Source organism: Gobio gobio, assembly GCF_949357685.1.
Source record: "Gobio gobio genome assembly, chromosome: 18".
In the NCBI taxonomy this organism is placed as follows: Eukaryota; Metazoa; Chordata; class Actinopteri; order Cypriniformes; family Gobionidae; genus Gobio; species Gobio gobio.
In genome coordinates this window covers 36,635,664-36,655,182 of record NC_137111.1, presented here as the reverse complement: position 1 = coordinate 36,655,182, position 19,519 = coordinate 36,635,664, and the positions used below count along the sequence as shown (strand labels likewise).

Genomic DNA, 19,519 nt, shown 5'->3' with positions numbered 1-19,519 from the left:
ATTATATTACTTATAAACCATCACAATATTTCTGAGTAACGTCTTTGCATGGGGCTCTCACCCAGTGGTCCTGGTCCAGGCGGAAGGCCAGTAACTGCAGATTTCTGTTTGCCGGCTCCATAAGGATGAAACACATACAGTGAGAAATCTGACATACAGGCAGTGAAACTCAGACCTGATGAGTTAATCGGTTGGCCTGTTAGATCTGATTGGCTGCTGTGGTGGCGACTCCGCCCCAGAGGACTGCCTAATCCTGTGGATGGACCTGAGGGATGGAAAAATTTACAATGATTACCATTAGTCAATACACCATTAAAGGGGCGATATGTACGAATGTTCACGTATTTCATGTATTAATCACTTTTTTATTGTAAAGAAACTTCGAAAACAAGACCTTGCCCAACTTCCTAGGTTGTTTATGAAAGCCTATAGACTCAAAATCTAAAAGCAAAATCTAAAATTGCCTAAAATCAAAAGCATGTGACGTTTACGTGAACTCCCGAGAGCCTCTCTTCCGTTCTATGCAGTGTTAAGTGTCATGCATAACTAAATTTAAGTAATGAATAAATAAGTAATAAATGTAACGTCTAATGTTAAAATGTTTTAATCTAATCTTCTCCCTTTAAATACTTTGGTCAGTTCAAGAATAATCTATGTAATTGTGTTTATTTTAAGAAATTAAAAGAGCAGTTTCATATCTCTCCATGATCCAGGAACATCAATCAATTCATCAATTCAAAAATCACAGTGACCGTACATCCATACCTTTGCTTCCAGGCACTCTGTTGGCATTGTGTACAGATGGAGGTGTGGAGGAAGGCGTCTGTTGGCCCTCAGGCGGATGGGTGGCACTGGTGGGCTCAAGTTCACCCCTATTGGATGAGAAGACCAGGTCCAGAGAAGGAAGTTTCAGCATGCACTCCACTCGAGACATGGGCAGACAACTGAACCGGATCTGAGATGGCTGAGAAACAAACACAATGAAATAAACCAACTGCTCTGAGTGGTCACTAGCGAGTACAAATGAAGGAACTCTGGTATACCTGCACCCTGACATAAACTACCACATCCACAGGGAAGGAGGAGTATGGATATGCAGAAGATGACACAAGAGACACCTGAGACTCCTCCAAAGGTTCCACAGAATCAAAGTGACCAACATCCTCCTCAGGAACATTGAGGTCTACACAAACACCCACACACATATTAATATCAACATAAAGTATCCACACACACAAAAACCTCCCAGAATTGTGATTCAAGTGATTATTCAAGGGACAAATGATAAATCTGAAACCAGACTGACTTGTGTAGTTCCTGTCGACTGGTGTGATGGGAATTGTCTCCAGCGCTTTCTCCAGGAAGTCCAGCAGACATGGGCTGATGACCATTTCCTCTGGCAGTGTCTGCAGGGCTACCCATGCATACAGCTTAGCCATCTTCACACCTACACTCTTACCTTTAGCTGCACACACACACACACACACACACACACAAAGTTGAGAACAATCCTTCTTTGCTGCCAAATTATCATGCACTGAAAGCTAAAGATTCAGAGCAGGATGCAATATGGCACCTAATGCACCTCCAGCATGCATGTAATACGCATGATGCACAACAGGGCAGCCAAAACACCCAAGAATTGTTTATATGGAAAAGAGAACCTTGAACATTCAACCTAAAATCCATTTTGTGTTGAGCTCAGAGAAACATGAGGCTGAGTAAAAAAACAAAATATTTTTACATTTTTCTGTAAAAACTGAGGTTTTACTGTTACTTACTATAAATTATTATATATATATTTTTTTTACTAATATACACTACCGTTCAACAGTTTGGGGGGTCAGTAAGTACGTTTTTTAAAAGAAATTAATACTTTTGTTCAGGTCAAGGACAGCAAGTGATAGCAAAGACATTAATAAGGTTACAAAATATTTGTATTACAAATAAATTATTTTTAACTTTCTATTCATCCAAGAATTCTAAAAATAATTATCACAGTTTCCACAAAAATATTTATCAGCACAAATGTTTTCAACATTGATAATATTATGAAATGTTTCTTGAGCAGCAAATCAGCATATTAGCATGATTTCTGAACGATCATGTGACACTGGAGTAATGATGCTGAAAATTCAGCTTTGCATCATAGAAATAAATTACATTTTCAAATATAATAAAATATTACGTTTTTATTGTAATATTTCACAATATTACTCTTTTTACTGTATTTTTGATCAAATAAATGCAGCCTTGGTGTTAAAAATAATAATAATTCTGACCGACTTCAGACTTTTGACCGGTACTGTATATACTATGACTTATTTTCTAGTTTTAGTTGACGTCAGCAAGAGAAAGAAAAAACAGAGAAAGAGAACAAACAGAAAAACAATAAGTAAAATAAAATTGCTGCCAATAACATTATAAAACTAATAATGGAAGCTTGTCTCAAACCAATCATCGTCAGAGCAGCATTAAAAACAACACAGAACCACAGCGGAAAAAAAGATCCTGCAGAGTGGCAACTGTGAAACCAGATCCTAGATAGTTGTGCGCAACAGTCAAGCTCAGAGCTGTGGGCTCCAGTGACACATATGAGGCAAAGCGCATGCAGGAAGCCAGCAGCAGAGGACGACAAATGAAAAGAGTGTGTACCTGAAGGGAGAGGAGGGGGAGGGGGAGGGAGGAGTGTGTTAATCCTGCCTGGGCCTGAGGTTGGTGGTGAGGGTGCGTCTCTCATACCATACAGTTTGGACTCTTTGGAAAGGGTTCTGGGAAGGGAAGATCCACGCGAGGCATTGGGCGACTCCGTCTTCAGCATTTTAGAGTTGTAATGCAGCTGTAAACAGACAAGAGAGGGGTTGATGAGCACTACAGTTAAGCAGTCATGAAAAGTGTACATTACTGCATCCATTTAGGTCTACTGCAGTTTTACATTTGTAACATTGCAGCAGTTGAGTATAGTAATCAGAAATATTGGTTGCATGAATGCAAGTGCAAATCAGGGGCATTTAAATAGTAGATAGAGTGTATTTGAGAGGGTTTTATGTGGTGACCCAAAAAGTCTCAGATGGAAAAAATTGTAGATTAAATCCTTCTGTGTGCAATCGGCTTTACTTAAACCATATCATAAGATCCACTGCAGACCTTAACATCCACTCCAGGGATGTAGAAGATAGTGGTTTCAATGTCACTGGTCTTGCTCTGCAGAGAGGTGGGTACTCGCTTAGCATTCAGCAGATGAGAGCTCGAGCCTAAACTGTGCTGCAGCTTTCGCTTCTTAGGAGGGGAGTCCTGGTCCAGACTCCTTGAGCTCCGCTCACAACTCCTAAACAACAGAGAGATATTTTAGACACACAGAAACACTTCACAGCCCTGATCAAGATTAAATCCAGAAGAATGGAGCTCTGCATGGATGATGTATTCTTGTAGGCCAAAACTTGGAAACGAGTTAGCATTTTAGCACTTACAGTTCCTGAAGTCAATGTTTGTTTTTTTAATAAATAAGGTAAATAAAAAAAGTTTTATTCTACGACATTTTGTTGATCTGGAAAATCCTATTGGGTTTTTGTTGAGGGAACCAGGGTAATGCTAACTTTGCTGTTGTCCTACAAAATTATGTCATTACTGCAGTGCTACAGTCCATTTTTATTCTCAAAATGTGATGTGTGGGCATTTTGGTGTGTCTCTTGTCTTTACCTCCTCAGTGCGAGATCTTCATGCTCAGTTGGCTGGGTGCTGGGGTGCAGCACACACTTGCCACTGTCAATCTCGACACGCACGTCCAGCTCAAAGTCAATGTTTCGTTCAGTGGGCGGAGTTAATCCTCCACGCTGAGCGGGTGTGTTGGGCCAGCGCTCACTGAATAATGCAGAAAGTGCAGATGACTTCCTCTGAGAGCCCCTGAGAAACACAAATATATAGACCATCAATTTAGGGAGCTTGTAATTGTGTTTATCAAGTGTTTGCATGCACTGCGTGTTTAACGCACCCTGGTCTGCGATAATAGCTCTGCGGCCTTTCCCTGTCAAACTCATCATCTTTGTCCGAGTCCTCTGACGAAGTCGAGGAGAGGTCGTCACGGCGACTGTCCTCAGGCTGGAAGGGAATGGTTGGTGAAAAGACTGCGGGTGTGCCAGGGGCACTGAACACTGAGCATGATGGGTAATGGGCAGGATCATCAATGGTGACAGACAACAGGTCCACCTCTGTCTCCTCCGGGAACTTCAATAATCAGTGAAAGCCAACAGTCAGAAGATCTGTCTATGCATCTATCCATCTATTCATCCACTTCTCTCCTAAAGGATTTACGTCTCTTCAACTACGTTTATTGGCATTTCCAGCCAGGTCACATTTCACCCCCCAAAAAAATTAAGTTTTATATTTTACATATAAAATATTTTTAGGCCCTTTAAGATGGCTGATTTTATTGATTTTTAAATGTATCATTATTGCCCAATACTGGAAGAAAATCTTACATTCATTCCTTCGATTATAATGCTAATGTTTTGATGCCTAAATTCACTTAGTTTTTAAAACAATTGATTTTATTTTTTCCTGTTTTTTATTTTTATTTTTACAAAAAGTAACCTTCAACCTTTATGTATATTATAATGCATTATATCTTTTCATAAATAATCATAACTAGCAGTATAAATACATTTGAATATTTGTGGATTCCTGGTTACATCTACATTTTGGTTATGCGTTTATACTTTGTATATTTTATTTAAAAATAATTCCCTCAAATTTTTGGGTGAACTATCCCTTTTAATACTTTAATGTTACCCAAAGTACAAGTATGGAAAAAAATATACTATGGAAGTCAAAGGGGTCCACTTAACTAACTGTTGTGGAAATATTGTACCAAAAATTGTCCTAAAAGTAGGCTTCATATTATAATTTCTATTACTTTTCATGTGACTGGTGAAATATAACCCTGACATGTCTAAAAGCTGAATGGGCACTGAGCTATTCTATTGGGTCAATACAGATTAATGCTAATCTAAGTAACTGAAAAAGAATCTGATCTACCATACAAAATAGAAATCCCTTTTTCCAACTGCCTAACATTTACAAAATCATTTCCTCAAATCTTACAAATCTTTTGGTCAATTAATCTATTCATCCATCCATTATTCTGTCCCTGTATCTGTTAATGTGCTCAAAACCCAAACTGATTCTGACTCAATTTAAACTGTATCCTTTGGCTGATAGCTCATAACCAGTGAGCAATTTGGAGAAAGCTTTTCCTTTTCCCAATTCATGCTTTCCACTAAGACCCAGCGGAGGAGAGAGGGTGAAAGATGAAAAGATGGACAGATGACAAGACATTATGAGAAATGCAGTGAACTAAGATCAAGTTCCAGACATGCTGAGGAAACAAGAGCTGATTAGTTATACAAACACAACACAAGAGCAGCTTCAACATATGGAGCGAGGGAGTGTGTGAATCAATGTGTGAGTAGAGAGAGAGAGAGATCAAGAGAAAATAAGACCACTTTCTAGCCTAAGACGGCAAAAACGATTTGACTGAGAAAGATGATTTTTGATTGAGTTTTGAAAAGCAGATTTAGATTAGCACAATAAGATTTTCATGCACAGAGATGATTTTAAGAATTTGATTTTGATTTTCGTTTCTCTCTGGTACCTTAAATACAGAGCCAGCTGGACTTGGGATTGGGGTGTCCATCTTAAACACAAACAGACTTATGAAAGACCCTTCTATAAATTAAACCGGTATACTGAGCTATACAGTACATGAACATACATGTTCAGCGCAGTATGTGTACACTATACATGTGGCTTTCATTAAGGCAGGTAAAGCCTTAAAGGGATAGTTCACCCAAAAAATGAAAATTCTGTCTTCATTTACTCACCCTCAAGTTGTTCCAAACCTGTATGAGTTTCTTTCAGATAGAGCAACCGTTGACTACCATAGTAGGGGAAAAAATACTATGGTAGTCAATGGTTGCTCTCTCTGCTTTGTTACAAACATTCTTCTAAATATCTTCTTTTGTGTTCAGCAGAACAAAGAAACTCATACAGGTTTGGAACAACTTGAGGGTGAGTAAATACTGACAGAATTTTCATTTTTGGGTGAACTATCCCTTTAAAATCACTGAGTGTGTGTGTGGAAAAGTGTCTGTTTGTCCAAGTACACCACCGTTCAAAATTTTTAAAATGTTTATGCTCACCAAAACTGCATTTATTTGATCAAAAATACTGTAATATTGTGAATTTAAAATAATAATGTTGTATGCTGATTTGGTCCTCAAGAAACATTTCTTATTATCATCAAAAGTTGAAAACAGCCGTGCTGCTTAATATTTTTGTGGAAACCATTTTTTCAGAAATATTTACAGTAACATTTGATCAATTTAATGCATCCTCACTGAATAAAAATATAATTTTTGAATGGTAGTGTATGTACAGCAAAGCTTTATTCAACATGTAAACAATAAACATGAAGATGGAACATTAAAGTGCGTTCAAGCCTTGTCAATTACTGTAACGATTTGGAACTGTAAAAAACCTTCACATGCTTGTAGAACTTGTAATTACAACGTGTAAACACGTAATTTTTCTGAGAGCTGTGCAGACCGATCAGTCTATGCCATCAAAGAACCGCAGAGCGATTCAAAAACATACCGCTTTATTTACTGTAATTACAACATGGTGTGAACGCAGCATTAGAATGATGACAAAAAGACGCATAAAGCATTTCAAATGAACAAATGTACAGTCAGAAACACAGATGTATGCATGCACACTACCGTGTCGATGTTGAAGGTAACCCTTGGTGCTGGAGATGCTGCATCCACTTTAATATCTGGCAGATCCTCCCTTTAGAGAGACAAAATTAAAGAACAAAGTAAGGATGTGTAACTGAAAGACATTAACCCATCTGCAAATAATTGTGCATGTGTGTACATGCGTGTGAATGTGTGTGTGTGTATACCTGGGTCTATCCGACCTCTTCAGTGGTGGTCTGCCTGTTGTTGAGATGCTCTTTGACCTGCTGTTGCTGTAGCTGGGCTTGTAACCTAAACCCCATTTGTCTTTCAATGATGCAGCCTAAACAAAGCATAACCATTTAATCTCCACCAGATTTACAGTGTAGTAAGACATTAATAAGCAGTAAAGGAAAAAGCTGAATCAAAGCGATTCTTACCCGCATGCTGGAGCGCCGCAGCTTCTTGCGCACATCTCGGCGGATATCATTGACAGCGACAGATTCCAACTGCTGATAGCGCTGGATTTCCTGGTTAATAGTGCCTTCACTTGCTCCCAGTTTCCTTAGAGAGAGAGAGATTTATTTTAGGCAGAGGACAATTAAGAGAGGTATTTTGGTTCTTAATGATAGGCTGACATTACTTGAGATCGTCAATGACTTTGGCCTGCTCATTGAGTTCTCTAATGTCCACCAGGCGCTTGGAGAACTTTCGTCCACGAGCGTCGATTATCTGATTGCTCATAACTGCCTGTCTGCGGAGGTCAACCGACTCCTGTAAGAAGGAAACTACTGTCAAATTAATGCATTTAGATGCAAGACATACTTAGGGGTGGGCGGTATGACCAAAACATTTTCTTTTCTAATCACGGTATGAGCAATTCAGAAATGGCATACACCACCATATATATTTTTTGACAATTATTTAAAACATAAATTTACACTTCTGTTCAAATGTTTGGAGTCTGTAAGATTTTTACATGTCAAATGAAGTCTCTTATGCTCACTAAGGCTCCATTTATTTGATCAAAAGTAAAGTAAATACACTAATATTGTGAAATATTATTAATTTTCAGCATCATTAGTCCAGTCTTCAGTGTCGCACGATGCTTCAGAAATCATTCTAATATGCTGATTTGCAATATGCATAGATTTCTAATAAAATGCTCACAAGAAAAAGCATACACTAACTACAACATAATCAGTTATTAATATTTTGTTTTTGCATGCGTTCATAATTTCTTTGTATGACAGCCTGGCCAAAAATGATGTCCGCACAATTTGGCATGTTTCATTGCGTTATCAGAAATAAAACAAGTGACTCCAATAACAATAATTTTTCATATAATATTTGAATAGAGGGCGAAGATGTCAATTTTCTTAGGCCAGACATCACTTTTGGCCACTATACATATGCATATATACATAAATGGTATATCATGACCTGTAGGCATATTTCAACAGTCGCGCAGTATTTACCGTCATTCCGCCCAGCCCTAGGCACAGTCATGCATAATAATCTATTGCAAAATCACACAGAATACTAAACGGTCAAAACAAGTGTGGATCATTGCAGACAAACAAAATCAAAACACCACCCCAAAAAACTGATTACTAAAGCAAAGCCAATTTACAAGAAATGCATCCTTTGGAAATGGGAAATGAGAAGATGCGACTGGCCACTCATTTCTCATGAAAAGGAATCAGATGAGACTAAAAAGCAGCAGGAAACTGTAGACTCCAGACTCGCTCAACATATTTCAGTTGCTCAAAACCAAGAGTTCTAGGCACAACTCAACAAGGTTTTGAGCGAGTTGACTGATCTTAAAAGCAACTTCCACCCTGAGAGTATGAACAAAATGGAGAGAAAGAATGTGACAGAAAAACAGAGAGGATTGAAAAGCAAACGGGAGCTCTGATGTACATACACAGCCCCAGGACAGGGGTCTGGGATGTCTAGTTCGTTCTGCATTGGCTGTGGATGGCAGGCGAACACTTCTCGACTTTAGCCGAGTGATTGTGGATGATGGAGAAATACTACGACACTCAGAAGGTGAGAGGGGAGGGGGGCTGGGGCTAATGCCCAGAATGCTGTTCACCAGCCGCTTCCTGAACGAAAGTCTGGGGCTGAGATCACCTTCAGGACACTGCAAACATGGGCCGGTTTAAAACAAACACAGACGCACACCACTAGACAGACATTGAGTGCAATGAGCACAATTACAAAGAAGAAACTTCACATTTCGTGAAAATAATACATCAAATAAGACATCAATATTCAAACAATAATAAAATCAAAGAAACAGACAATGGTGTAAATTAAAAATAACAGCCACAAACACTGACACTGACAATAAAAGTGAGCCAACAAATGTTAGTGACATAAAAAGTGCGAGCTCTGACCATGTGTATGGGGGGAGACATGCCATCACTCTCGTCCTCGTCTGACAGGTCGGCCATGTTGACCGAGTTGAGGTCTGTGATGTCATCGTTGTCCTCTTCGCCAGTCAGAGAGGTGAGCGTGTTACCCAGAGCATTCAGACGCTTGCCGATGTTGGGATCCATGTGCACATCGATACCACACATCTTCCACAAGACATTAAGGGTCCACGTCCCTGCGCTGCTGCTTTCTGGAGTATTGAAAAGTTTTGTTATTAAATACAGACAAAAAGTCAGCATGAAATCAACATTGACATGTTAACTTTCTTAACGTATGGTCTATATAGTGTTGCTGTGGTCATTTTATCAATATACACAACAGCAGTGTATGTTAAAAGTGTTCTTTTTATTGTAGAATATACCATTTCATTCAGATGAAAGTAAAATGAATTCAGAAGATTATTTCACACATACCTGCCGATGCCTGGCCTGTCGTTCTGGAGCAAACCTCATAAGTACCATCAGGGACAACACCTGAAAAGCCACATTGAGCATTTCAAGAATAAGGCAAGCGTTATAGGGCCAAAAACAGACAACCATGGTGACATCAAGTGTTACTCACAGGCATTCATGACCAGTTCACCTCTGATCTCAGGTTTCCAGTCATCCCATGTGGTCTCAAATCCCTCAGCAAATCGAATGCAAAAGTTCTTAAAATGGCCTTTGCTGACCAGAGACTCGGAGGAACAGGCTGTTATTAGCGTACTCTCGATGGTTAACACCAGTGCTGAGCCAGTGTCAATATCAATACTGTGATTGGTCTAATGTACAGTAGAAAACAGTAACAAATAATTAACATCAATCATTTTGACTCATAGAAATGGAAATATTTCAAACAATGCACGTGCAAGGGGTGAAATACAAGTAGGCAGTACGGTATACAGCTAAAGGCCTGTTCACACCAATCTGATGAGTTTAAACATTATTAAGAATGAAAAACAGATCTATGAGTGAGGATGCACCTGTGAGGAGTTGGTGATAGGCAGGCAGATGCCCAGGTCATTGACAGTGAGCTGTAGAAAGAGAGTGCTGAAGGCCTGGGCGCTGGTCTGCTGTATTGCTGGTAGCTTGTCAACCACTTCTTTTGTGGCCATATGAATGTCTGAGTTGAGAGCCAAGCGCTGTTCCTTCCAGTTATCATAGGCAGCCTTATAGTTCAGCCAGAACAGCACAGCTAAAAAAAAAGACATACAATATACAAAAATACACAATTACAAAACAAAAAAATCCCCCAATGGATACACATGAAAATAAGCTAAGTGTGGACTGACCTCTGTCAAATGCCACTGGCTGAGCAAAAACAATAGGACGGTTGAGTGTGATCAGGACGGCCTCTTTGTCAGAGCTGCCACTGATCTCTTCCTGCAGAGCATTGCGCAAACCGATTCGAGTGCGGAAGTACGCCACCTGGTGGAAATCTGACCCCGCCTCCTCATACACCTGCAAGAGAAAGTGTTACGACAACACTCATGATTTATCAAGATTGATCAACTTTTCATAATAAATCAATAACAGAGCACAAAGAAACACTCATTTCTGTGACAGTGGCTACCTGATGTTTGACGATTTGCCCCAAAGCCAAGTTGAGATCCACTTGACATTTCCCAAAAAGCTTCAGGTAGTTACTTCCTGTTGGAGTAGTCTTGCACTGAACCCGATTGGACAGCTCAAGCTCAATCCAGCCAGTCTCAAAGCGCACCGCCCTCATTGAAGGAGTGGTGGCCGTCATTTGAATCCCCTACAAAAGAAAAATTTTTTTTTCCAAAAGTCTGCAGAATTCACCGTAACAAATAAACACACAATTTAAGGAAGTCCAAACCTTAAACGTCAGATTTAGAGAGTAAAGCAGGATTTTAGGCTTGTCGCCATCTGTCGACACATCGTGTTCATTCCACAGGGGGATTGGTTGTTCCCCTCCTACAGAAACACACATTTCACACAGCTGGTCAAGTAAAAGAATAAAAAAAAACGCATAACAAAAAGCAAAAACTAAAATAAATAAAATAATATAATACTTGTTCTTCATCACACACCTGACACTTTCTGGATGACCTCATTGACCTCCTTCATGAAGACCTTTTGTAGGAAGACTAGGTGGTTGAGCAAATCTGTGGTCAAGTTGTGTTCGAAAGATCCGATCTAAAAATGAAGAAAAATGTCCTAAAAATGCTCATTTTCGACCAAATGCATCCATCTGTAATGCTAGAACAAACTGATAAATCAAGCACAGCATTTAGAACAATTTCTCATTGAAAGTTCAATGGCACACCTCAGCTACACAGCGCAAGTAATTTCCCTGCAGATAGTTGCTGTATTCTGGGGCCCAGGCTGTATCGCTGTGGCCCTCATGCTCCTGTATAATGTACTGTCCTGACATGGTGACGGGAGGCAGCGTCAGGCTGGCAGTGGGGGGCATGGCCGTCACGTCCACAGGCGAAACCTTTGACTGGAAGCACAGCTTATGATTGGGCAGTTCGAAAGTAAAACGCGTCTGAGCACCTGTGAGAGGGAGAGAGCAAAACGTTAATTGTTTGTAATTGTTATATCTGTGTTTTCCAGTGCGTTTTGGAATAAATTAACAAATGCGTACCTGTCATGCCATGGCTTTTCATGCGACCCATCTTGTATTCTGCTTTAAGAGAGGGCAACAGGGCTGCACCAATAGTGATCCCATCCAGCATAGCGCTGAATTTCAGCACGATTGGCTTCTTCTCCAGTCCCTCGGGCAGCTGAGGAAACTCACTGGCCTCCACTGGAGTTTGATTGACACTCACTTCAGAGGGCTGCGGAGTAGGCGTCTCTTCTCGGTTGGGAGGCGGGCTGATGAAAACAGGAAACAGATTTGAATTTAATATCAGCAGGGGGGTGGGGAAATCATTAGAGTTGTGAAAAGAAAGTGCAGAGGTTTGCCTCACATGTTGGAGGGCTGACGGATGAGGTCGGAAATCTGTTTTGAGAGCTGATGGGAGCTGCGGACCATCATGCTGTGCAGCGTTGCAGGGTGTTGCGGGATGTTGATGAAGATAGCGCCCACTTTAAATACTGCAGCATTATTGGTCTTCAGCCCACGCTGTGCACTATATAAAGCCTGGGACTTTGCGATGTTACACTTCACCACAGTCCTGAAATACAAATACACAAAGCATTTGTAGTAAGTTCCTTTTTGTTTGTGTGTTACTGCTCGGTGTAACATGCAGCTGTGATTTCAATGTCTGTGAAATGTATAGACAGACTTTGGCAAAATGTACAAGTGAAATGTTCATGTGACTGGAAACGAGGCCTTGCGGACATGGGAACTGCAAGGAGAGAGAGATCTAGATGGTTTAATAGAATAGAGGAACGGGAGAGTTTCAGCCCCTGCACACAAAAACACTTGCCAAAATGACAAGCTCCAATCAGATTGCCTGACGGGTCTGCAACTAGATCCACCGGGCTGCTGCAATGAGCGTCTTTGAGGAGGAAGTAAATCACTGGATCTGACAGCTTTTGCCAAGTTTGAAGCATCACGTATTTAAAAGATTTTCAGAGTTTTGTATGAGGCACACAGCAGCATATAAACTCAGCAAAACTTTATAATCTGTTTTCTGTTCTGAGTTATGAGTCTGTGAAATACTCTGTACTTATTACTTTTAGAAGAACAGGGTAAAAAATGTCACATATTTCTGGTAAAACTGTTCTCAAAGACCTCCAAGCCAATCTATTACTATTGCATCATTGATCTCAGATAAAACTGCACATGAACATCAATAGAGTCGCGATGTAGCAAAGTCACTTTCAAACCAAGCAGATTTCTGTCTGTGAACGCAGCAAATTCACGTGACCAACTTGGGGCACGTTGCGAAATCCTCGTGGGGAAATCTTTCACCCTAACTTGAAATTCCCAGTCAAGTGAAGTACTATTGAAATTACTGGATTCTCCCCCAAAAAATCACCAATCACTGGTAATTATGACTGCATTAAGTGGACAACTCTAGGTCAGAATAACCTGTAAAGTGGACTAGATTCATGCCGATACTCAAAAGCCTGTCTCAGTGATACTAGGTAGTAGAAAACCACTCCCATGTAACCCAAATAAATATGACTCAAAAAATAGTGTCATGAGGATGATATGATTTCACTGACCACTGTTTGAAGACACTATATGCTGTGAAGCCTTTATATGAGAGAACTGTGGAGGGTTAGAAAGGGTATGAAATGTTATGATAGTAACAGCATGTGTCATATGATGACGACATATGGAAGGGACTGTGAGATCCAAATATTATGGAGATGTTATGAATGGTCATGGAGAAAAGGACAGGGTTATTGAGGAAACTTAGACATACAGGAACTCCTGCTTGGTTGTGCTGGTAGGTGAGGTTGGAAAATCCTCTAGTCTGCCAGTGAGAGAGGCAGAAAAAACAAAACAAAAAAAATGACAGATAGAGAGAACAGAGGAGAGTAGAGAGGAGGAAGGTAGAAGAGGGGAAAGTTATCCACAGAGAAAACATTTTATAACTGTCACACATGCTGTGATAAATCTGTACTCGTAAAAATACATTGGAAAGAGAGACCAGCAGAACAAAAACAGATCCAAGAATGACTTTAAAATATGACAATAGTAGAGAATATTCTAGGAATTAAGTGCAATTCAAATCAATATTCAGATGTTGCATTACAAAGGCTGCAAGGCTGAAACTGGACACGTATTTTACATTTCCTGAAGCTTGTGGGTTGTTCCAAAGGTGCAGTTTCTAAATTGTGTCTAGTTTTTAAATTTGCTGCCATGTGGTTACATGGTCAACTTTCTATGACAATCGTCTCTAAATACACTATTACTAAAATTGTGGGGTCAATAAGATTTAAAAAAAAAAAAGAAATGAATTGTTTTTATAGTATATAGCAAGCATCCATTTCCATTTCAAATTAATGCATGACAATAAATGCAACATTGATAATGTTTCTTGAGCAGTAAATTATCATATTAGAATGATTTCTGGAGGATCATGTGACACTGAAGACTGGAGTAATGATGCTGAAAATTTTGCTTTTCCATCACAGGGATAAATCACATTTTAAAATATTCATGTTTTACTGTATTTTGAAAAACTAAATGCAGCATTGGTGAGCATTAGAGATTTTTCATTCAAATCATTAATATAATCTTACCGACCCCAAACTTTTTAACACTAGTGTTTGACTCAGGGCCCTCATTCAGCGAAAGTATATGGAGTCTTAAATTTTAGTTCATGTTAGTATTTGGGCTGCAAGTTGATTTGTTAAAACCGTTCAAATAAACAGAACAAATATTAAGGCTGCACAGAGATACGTTTACATTCAGGAAAGTCAACCTACCAATGGGTTAAAGTGTTTTGCATGTGAAACTGGGACTGGGCATAATTATAAAAAGAAATATTGGTTACACTTTATTTCGATGGTCAACTTTTGACATTCTACTAACTATGAGTAACTTTGCAACTAACTATCATTAGGTTATTAGTAGACAGTAGTAGACTGTTAGGTTAGGTGTTAGGGTTTGGGGTTAGTAGAATAAGTTGAAGTATTTGCAAAGTTACTTGTAGTAAGTAAAATGTCTAAAGTGGACCATCAAAATAAAGTGTTACGAAAATAACACATTTCAAGGTAAATTGATTCATATAAAGGTGGACAATGATAATTGATAGAGCACTCAATAGGTCTTAAAGCTTGGTGGTGAACTACTGACTGTATGTCTGGTGAGATTCCTTCCAGAAGCACAATGTTCACACATCCGATATGGGCCGAGGCACAGGTCTCAGTCATCTTCTGATGGAGAATGTCTACAGCAAGAGAACAGGAATTACAGGGTATTTCATCTGCAAGGTTTTAGTTAGTGTACAAGATATTTTAATATTTTAAAGTGTGTGAATACTGTTTGCATTACCCTTCATTTTCTCCTTTAGAGTAAAACTGCCATGTATTTTCTTAAGCTCTGCCTCCATGGTTAGTCCTCCAATGTCTGCTTCCAGATGTGTGCGGTTCACCATGCCAACACCAAACACGATCAGCGTCACATGCTGGGGTTCAGAGCTTACCAAACTCCGCCTGCGACCCATCCGACTGGGTGGCGTTTCGCCCTCCGTTTCAAACACCAACCGACATGGAGGATCCGCAGGGCTCCGCCCACCCTCTGAAGAGCAAAAATAAACAGCTGAATAGGAAAATTTGGCCAAAAGCAAAGATTGTTATACTGGCAGATATTTTTGTAACAGTCAGATGCATTTTAAGATGCTAAAATAATATTTTCTGCAATGGGACATTATTTTTATTACAATATATGACAGTTTTTCCCCTCTCTTAATCTCATTACCACAATAAAATAAAATCCTATTACCATAATGTATAATAAAATAACATATTTGAAATGTAAAATATTCATACATCATGGTGCAATAATCTGCTGTAGTGCCTTTTAATATACATTTCTTGTAATAAAAATCACTGTATCCACCAATTGTATTATAGAACAGAAAATGTAATAAGAGAATATTGTAAAATTAAAATAAATATCTTTACTAATTTAATTAAATATTAATTAATCTGTATGTTATATAATAAATCATAGCCAAAAATAGGCTTTATTTTCTTTTAAACTATTATACTTTCATATATTATAATTTTTTTCTTTAATAAATTGAAAATAATTCAAATGCAGAGCAGGAAGTCCTACCTGAGAGGGCATTGTCTTGGTTCTTCTCCAGGATGCCTGTGGGATCTGATATGAGCGAGTAGAAATTAAGAAGTTTGTACATGTTCTGCCAGCACTCGGCCGACGGCTCGCTTTGTTCTGACACAGTGATGGAGTCCGAGTCATCCATCTGAATGGTCATGTGGTCCGCAACATCGCGTGAACCTTTCCGAGATACTTTTGACGTCCTTCGCTCTGAACGTCCCAGCGTCCCTCTTCCACGAGGTTCTCGATTCCTAGTCAGTGTGTCCAGGCCTGGCCCGACCACTGTGCGTTTGCCCTTTTGAGTGCCCAGTCGAGCAGCTCCGTTCAGGCTCCCACGAGAACTACGGCTGAAATCAGACGAGCGGAATTCCCGATAAGGCCGTGCCTTGGTGGGCGTGGGGGAAGAGGAGCCGGCAGTGTAGCGGTTGAGTTTGATGTCAGTCTGTGTGGCTTTGATGTCATCAATCATCGTGCTGAACTGGTGAATGAGGCGGACCAGGGCCATATCCACATGCTGGCGAATCGCCTGACAGGCGAGGGTAAAATGACAGTGCACGCTAGCCTGGGGTCTCCGGCTCAGCTCGTGGAAAGACAACGCGCTGGCAGAGGGAGGGGTTGACATGCACTTCTCTAGCACGACTGCATTTAAACTGAATGTCTCAATCATCAGGGCAGGCTTGAAATCAAGAGGGGGGAGATTTACCATCCCCTGCCTAAAACACAAAAAAATAATCATAAAATTAGCAATATGCAACATTATGACTGTTTGAGTACTCCAACAGCAAGGGAGAAAGAGAGCAAGAAAAAAAACAAAAACAAACAATGAATCATGATTAATGAATGTATAAATATATCCAGATAAAATTAATGGCCGCCAATATGTTTGAAAGAAAAACAAAATCTAATTAATGTAAATATTTATGTAATAATAATAAAATTATTATTTCACACATAATTAAAAGAAATACATTTGCAATTTTGTTATATTTTAATATTCAGGCTATATAATATAATATATTGTATTGTAATGTAATATAATGTAATGTAATGTATAATAAAAAATTACACAAATGAAATTCTGAACAGGGGTGGAAAAAATACTCTTTCTAGGATATCTCAGATTAACATGGGATAGCTGTGTGTTACCTGTGTGCTCGTTTGTTCTTCCTTTCTTTGCTGGTGTCAGAGTCGACAATGTCAGCTCTCAAGCACTCAAGAGTGCCGCTGAAGGAGAGGTGCTCCCCAAAATACATCTTGTAACTGAGTGGAGGAGCATCTTGGGGCTGAATACCAATGTGACTCAACAAAGGCTTAAAAACAACCTGTATAGATAATCCCATGACAGACACACACACACAAACAGAATGAGAGAGGCAATAACATGTGCATGGTCATAAATAAACAATAACAAATGAATAAGTATTCCTGGTACACACACCTGTGCGTCGGCTAGCTGTACAGCTGCAGGGCAGAGATTCGTCTCATCTTGGTCAAGCAGGTCCTCCTGACTTGTGCTGTGCTGGGAGTGTGTGTGCTGAGAGTGTGTGTCCAATGTATTCTGATCACTGGACAGTACAGTGTTAAAATCTGATGCAGAAGGAATGGTGGGGAGCACTCCTGTATGCAAAGAGTTAAAGATATTCAGTGCAAAACGAACACACTCCAATAAACAAGTCTCTAATCTAAGCCACATGAACAGATATAGATGCATGTTTACACACAGTCAAAAGGCTTCATACTCGTATACTTCTGTCAGTACACTGATCGCTCACCTCCGGTCTGCAGGCTGTTGTGTTGAGAGCGGTTGAGGGGAGAGTCCTGCACATTGCCGCCTGTTCGGTTGCCAACAGCGTTTGACATCCAGTTGTAGAAGCTGACAGAAAACGGCTCTGATAGAAGAGGATGTTCTGTCAACACGTCCGCACCCACACTGTTGCCTACCCAAAAACACGAGAAATTTAACGCCAACTAGATGTTGTACTTTTTCCTGAAGAAAATGAGAGCTTTGTGCTTTCCATGCCCACCATGCACCATGCCGCTAGTGTATAGTAGGTGGTTTCCAGGGCACGGATACGTGCTTGCTAATGTGTTCTGAGGGGGTTGTTAGCACATTGTCATATACACATTGTTGTTATATTGGTTATTGGGTGATAGTATTGTTAGCTAAAATAAACTGTTAAAATTTGTTTTCATTAACTGGAGTAAAGCTGAAATAAAATAAAATATAAATATTCAATATAAAAGTACAAACTTAAACTTAAAAATAAGAAAATTAGTCAGAGCTACAGCCGTGTGGACAAGTTCTCCGACATATGGTGCAGTTGCACTTTGGGTGACCCGAGGTTGAGTCCCGACTCAAGGTCCTTTCACGGTCCAATACCCTTTTTTTATCTCTCATAATTTCCTGTCTGCCCTTATATTGTCCTATCTAAAAAAAGGCTAAAGGGCAAAAATATAACTTAAAAAAATATATATATATATATATATTTTTTTTTAAACTAACTGAAAGAAAATTATTTAAAAGTAATAAATTACTAAAATTTATTTAAAAAAAGACAAATTTTAAAATGACAAAAGCACATAAAAAAACTAAAACACTAAAATCTAGATCACCTTTGCCGTCATCTAACACTCAATAAAGTTATATTTTAATTACACTAATAATTTATAAAATAGTATTGCAATTTATTACAATAATCTCAAAATGAATACCCATTTTTCATCATGTACATTTAAATGGTGTTAATCCTAAATTCACTTGTAAGTTAACAATTAGAACTATTGAAGTTTAGTTTTCAACCCAGTTTGGTTTATCTGTACTTTAATGGTATTTGACATGCAGACACTTTCTGGGCAGAAAAATAATACTACAAATGCCTTGTCCTCCTAGTTCACATTTTCAGCTGTCTAATATTAGACTGCAAAAAGCAATAAACTCTGAATGAAGAAAATCATGTACCTGTACGTGTCAGGGAGCTGCTCTTTGGTGCGGCTTGTTCGGTTGCTCGAAGGGGCGTTGCTTCTAGCAGGTTGTGCAGACTGTGGATGCTTCCTGTCAAGTAGCTTAGCAACGATTCTTTCCTAGGGCTATGAGTGGACTGCAGCCCTGTCCGACTGACATGAGCGGGAGAATCAGCTGCTGTATCTCCACTCGTGTAGCTCAGGGACTGGTAAGGGTGGGAACCCTAAAAAAGCATTTCATTTCCAGCTTTAGATCAAGACATATCATACATTTCTACACAGTACCAACAAAGTAGACCCACACAAACCTTGATCCTGAGGGCAGACTCATTGTGTGCGTGAGATTTGGACAGTTTTCTCATGATCTCGACTCCAGTCACAGGGGCAGAGTTACCGGTAGGAGCAGGACGACTACATACTCCCTCTAACAGCATTGTATGTTCACTTACAGTGCCTAAAATGCACAAAATAAAGACTAAGTATAATGTTTTTAAAAAAGCTATATAAGATTTCAGATTTAATATAATTACCCGCATCAAACTCAAACTCGGCTCCATCAGCGCTGGTGTCACTCTGCAAGGCAGTACCACTATCCGGCCCCAGTGTCTGATCAGGCTCAATGGGGTCTGGCTCTTTGGGCTTAGGAAGCTGATTGGGTCGTGGCAAACCAACCGCCTTAAAGCCCTGAGTGACAA

The 19,519-nt window shown here is 39.5% G+C and overlaps 1 protein-coding gene across 1 annotated transcript in view; it reads right to left on the bottom strand.

Moving 5' to 3' along the window:
- Positions 1-19,519, bottom strand: part of kiaa1109 (KIAA1109) — a 57,775-nt gene that overhangs the window by 12,415 nt on the left and 25,841 nt on the right. The window contains 34 exon segments of the mRNA XM_079842274.1: positions 62-265; positions 766-964; positions 1,044-1,183; positions 1,307-1,465; positions 2,656-2,839; positions 3,148-3,328; positions 3,700-3,903; positions 3,992-4,224; positions 5,651-5,692; positions 6,777-6,846; positions 6,962-7,077; positions 7,175-7,298; positions 7,378-7,508; positions 8,662-8,880; positions 9,137-9,363; positions 9,587-9,646; positions 9,735-9,933; positions 10,135-10,346; positions 10,444-10,612; positions 10,725-10,910; positions 10,992-11,089; positions 11,206-11,311; positions 11,442-11,671; positions 11,763-11,992; positions 12,088-12,294; positions 14,877-14,970; positions 15,075-15,320; positions 15,861-16,576; positions 17,010-17,185; positions 17,302-17,480; positions 17,636-17,800; positions 18,823-19,048; positions 19,133-19,278; positions 19,355-19,513. Coding sequence (XP_079698400.1) covers positions 62-265; positions 766-964; positions 1,044-1,183; positions 1,307-1,465; positions 2,656-2,839; positions 3,148-3,328; positions 3,700-3,903; positions 3,992-4,224; positions 5,651-5,692; positions 6,777-6,846; positions 6,962-7,077; positions 7,175-7,298; positions 7,378-7,508; positions 8,662-8,880; positions 9,137-9,363; positions 9,587-9,646; positions 9,735-9,933; positions 10,135-10,346; positions 10,444-10,612; positions 10,725-10,910; positions 10,992-11,089; positions 11,206-11,311; positions 11,442-11,671; positions 11,763-11,992; positions 12,088-12,294; positions 14,877-14,970; positions 15,075-15,320; positions 15,861-16,576; positions 17,010-17,185; positions 17,302-17,480; positions 17,636-17,800; positions 18,823-19,048; positions 19,133-19,278; positions 19,355-19,513 — 6,237 coding nt within the window.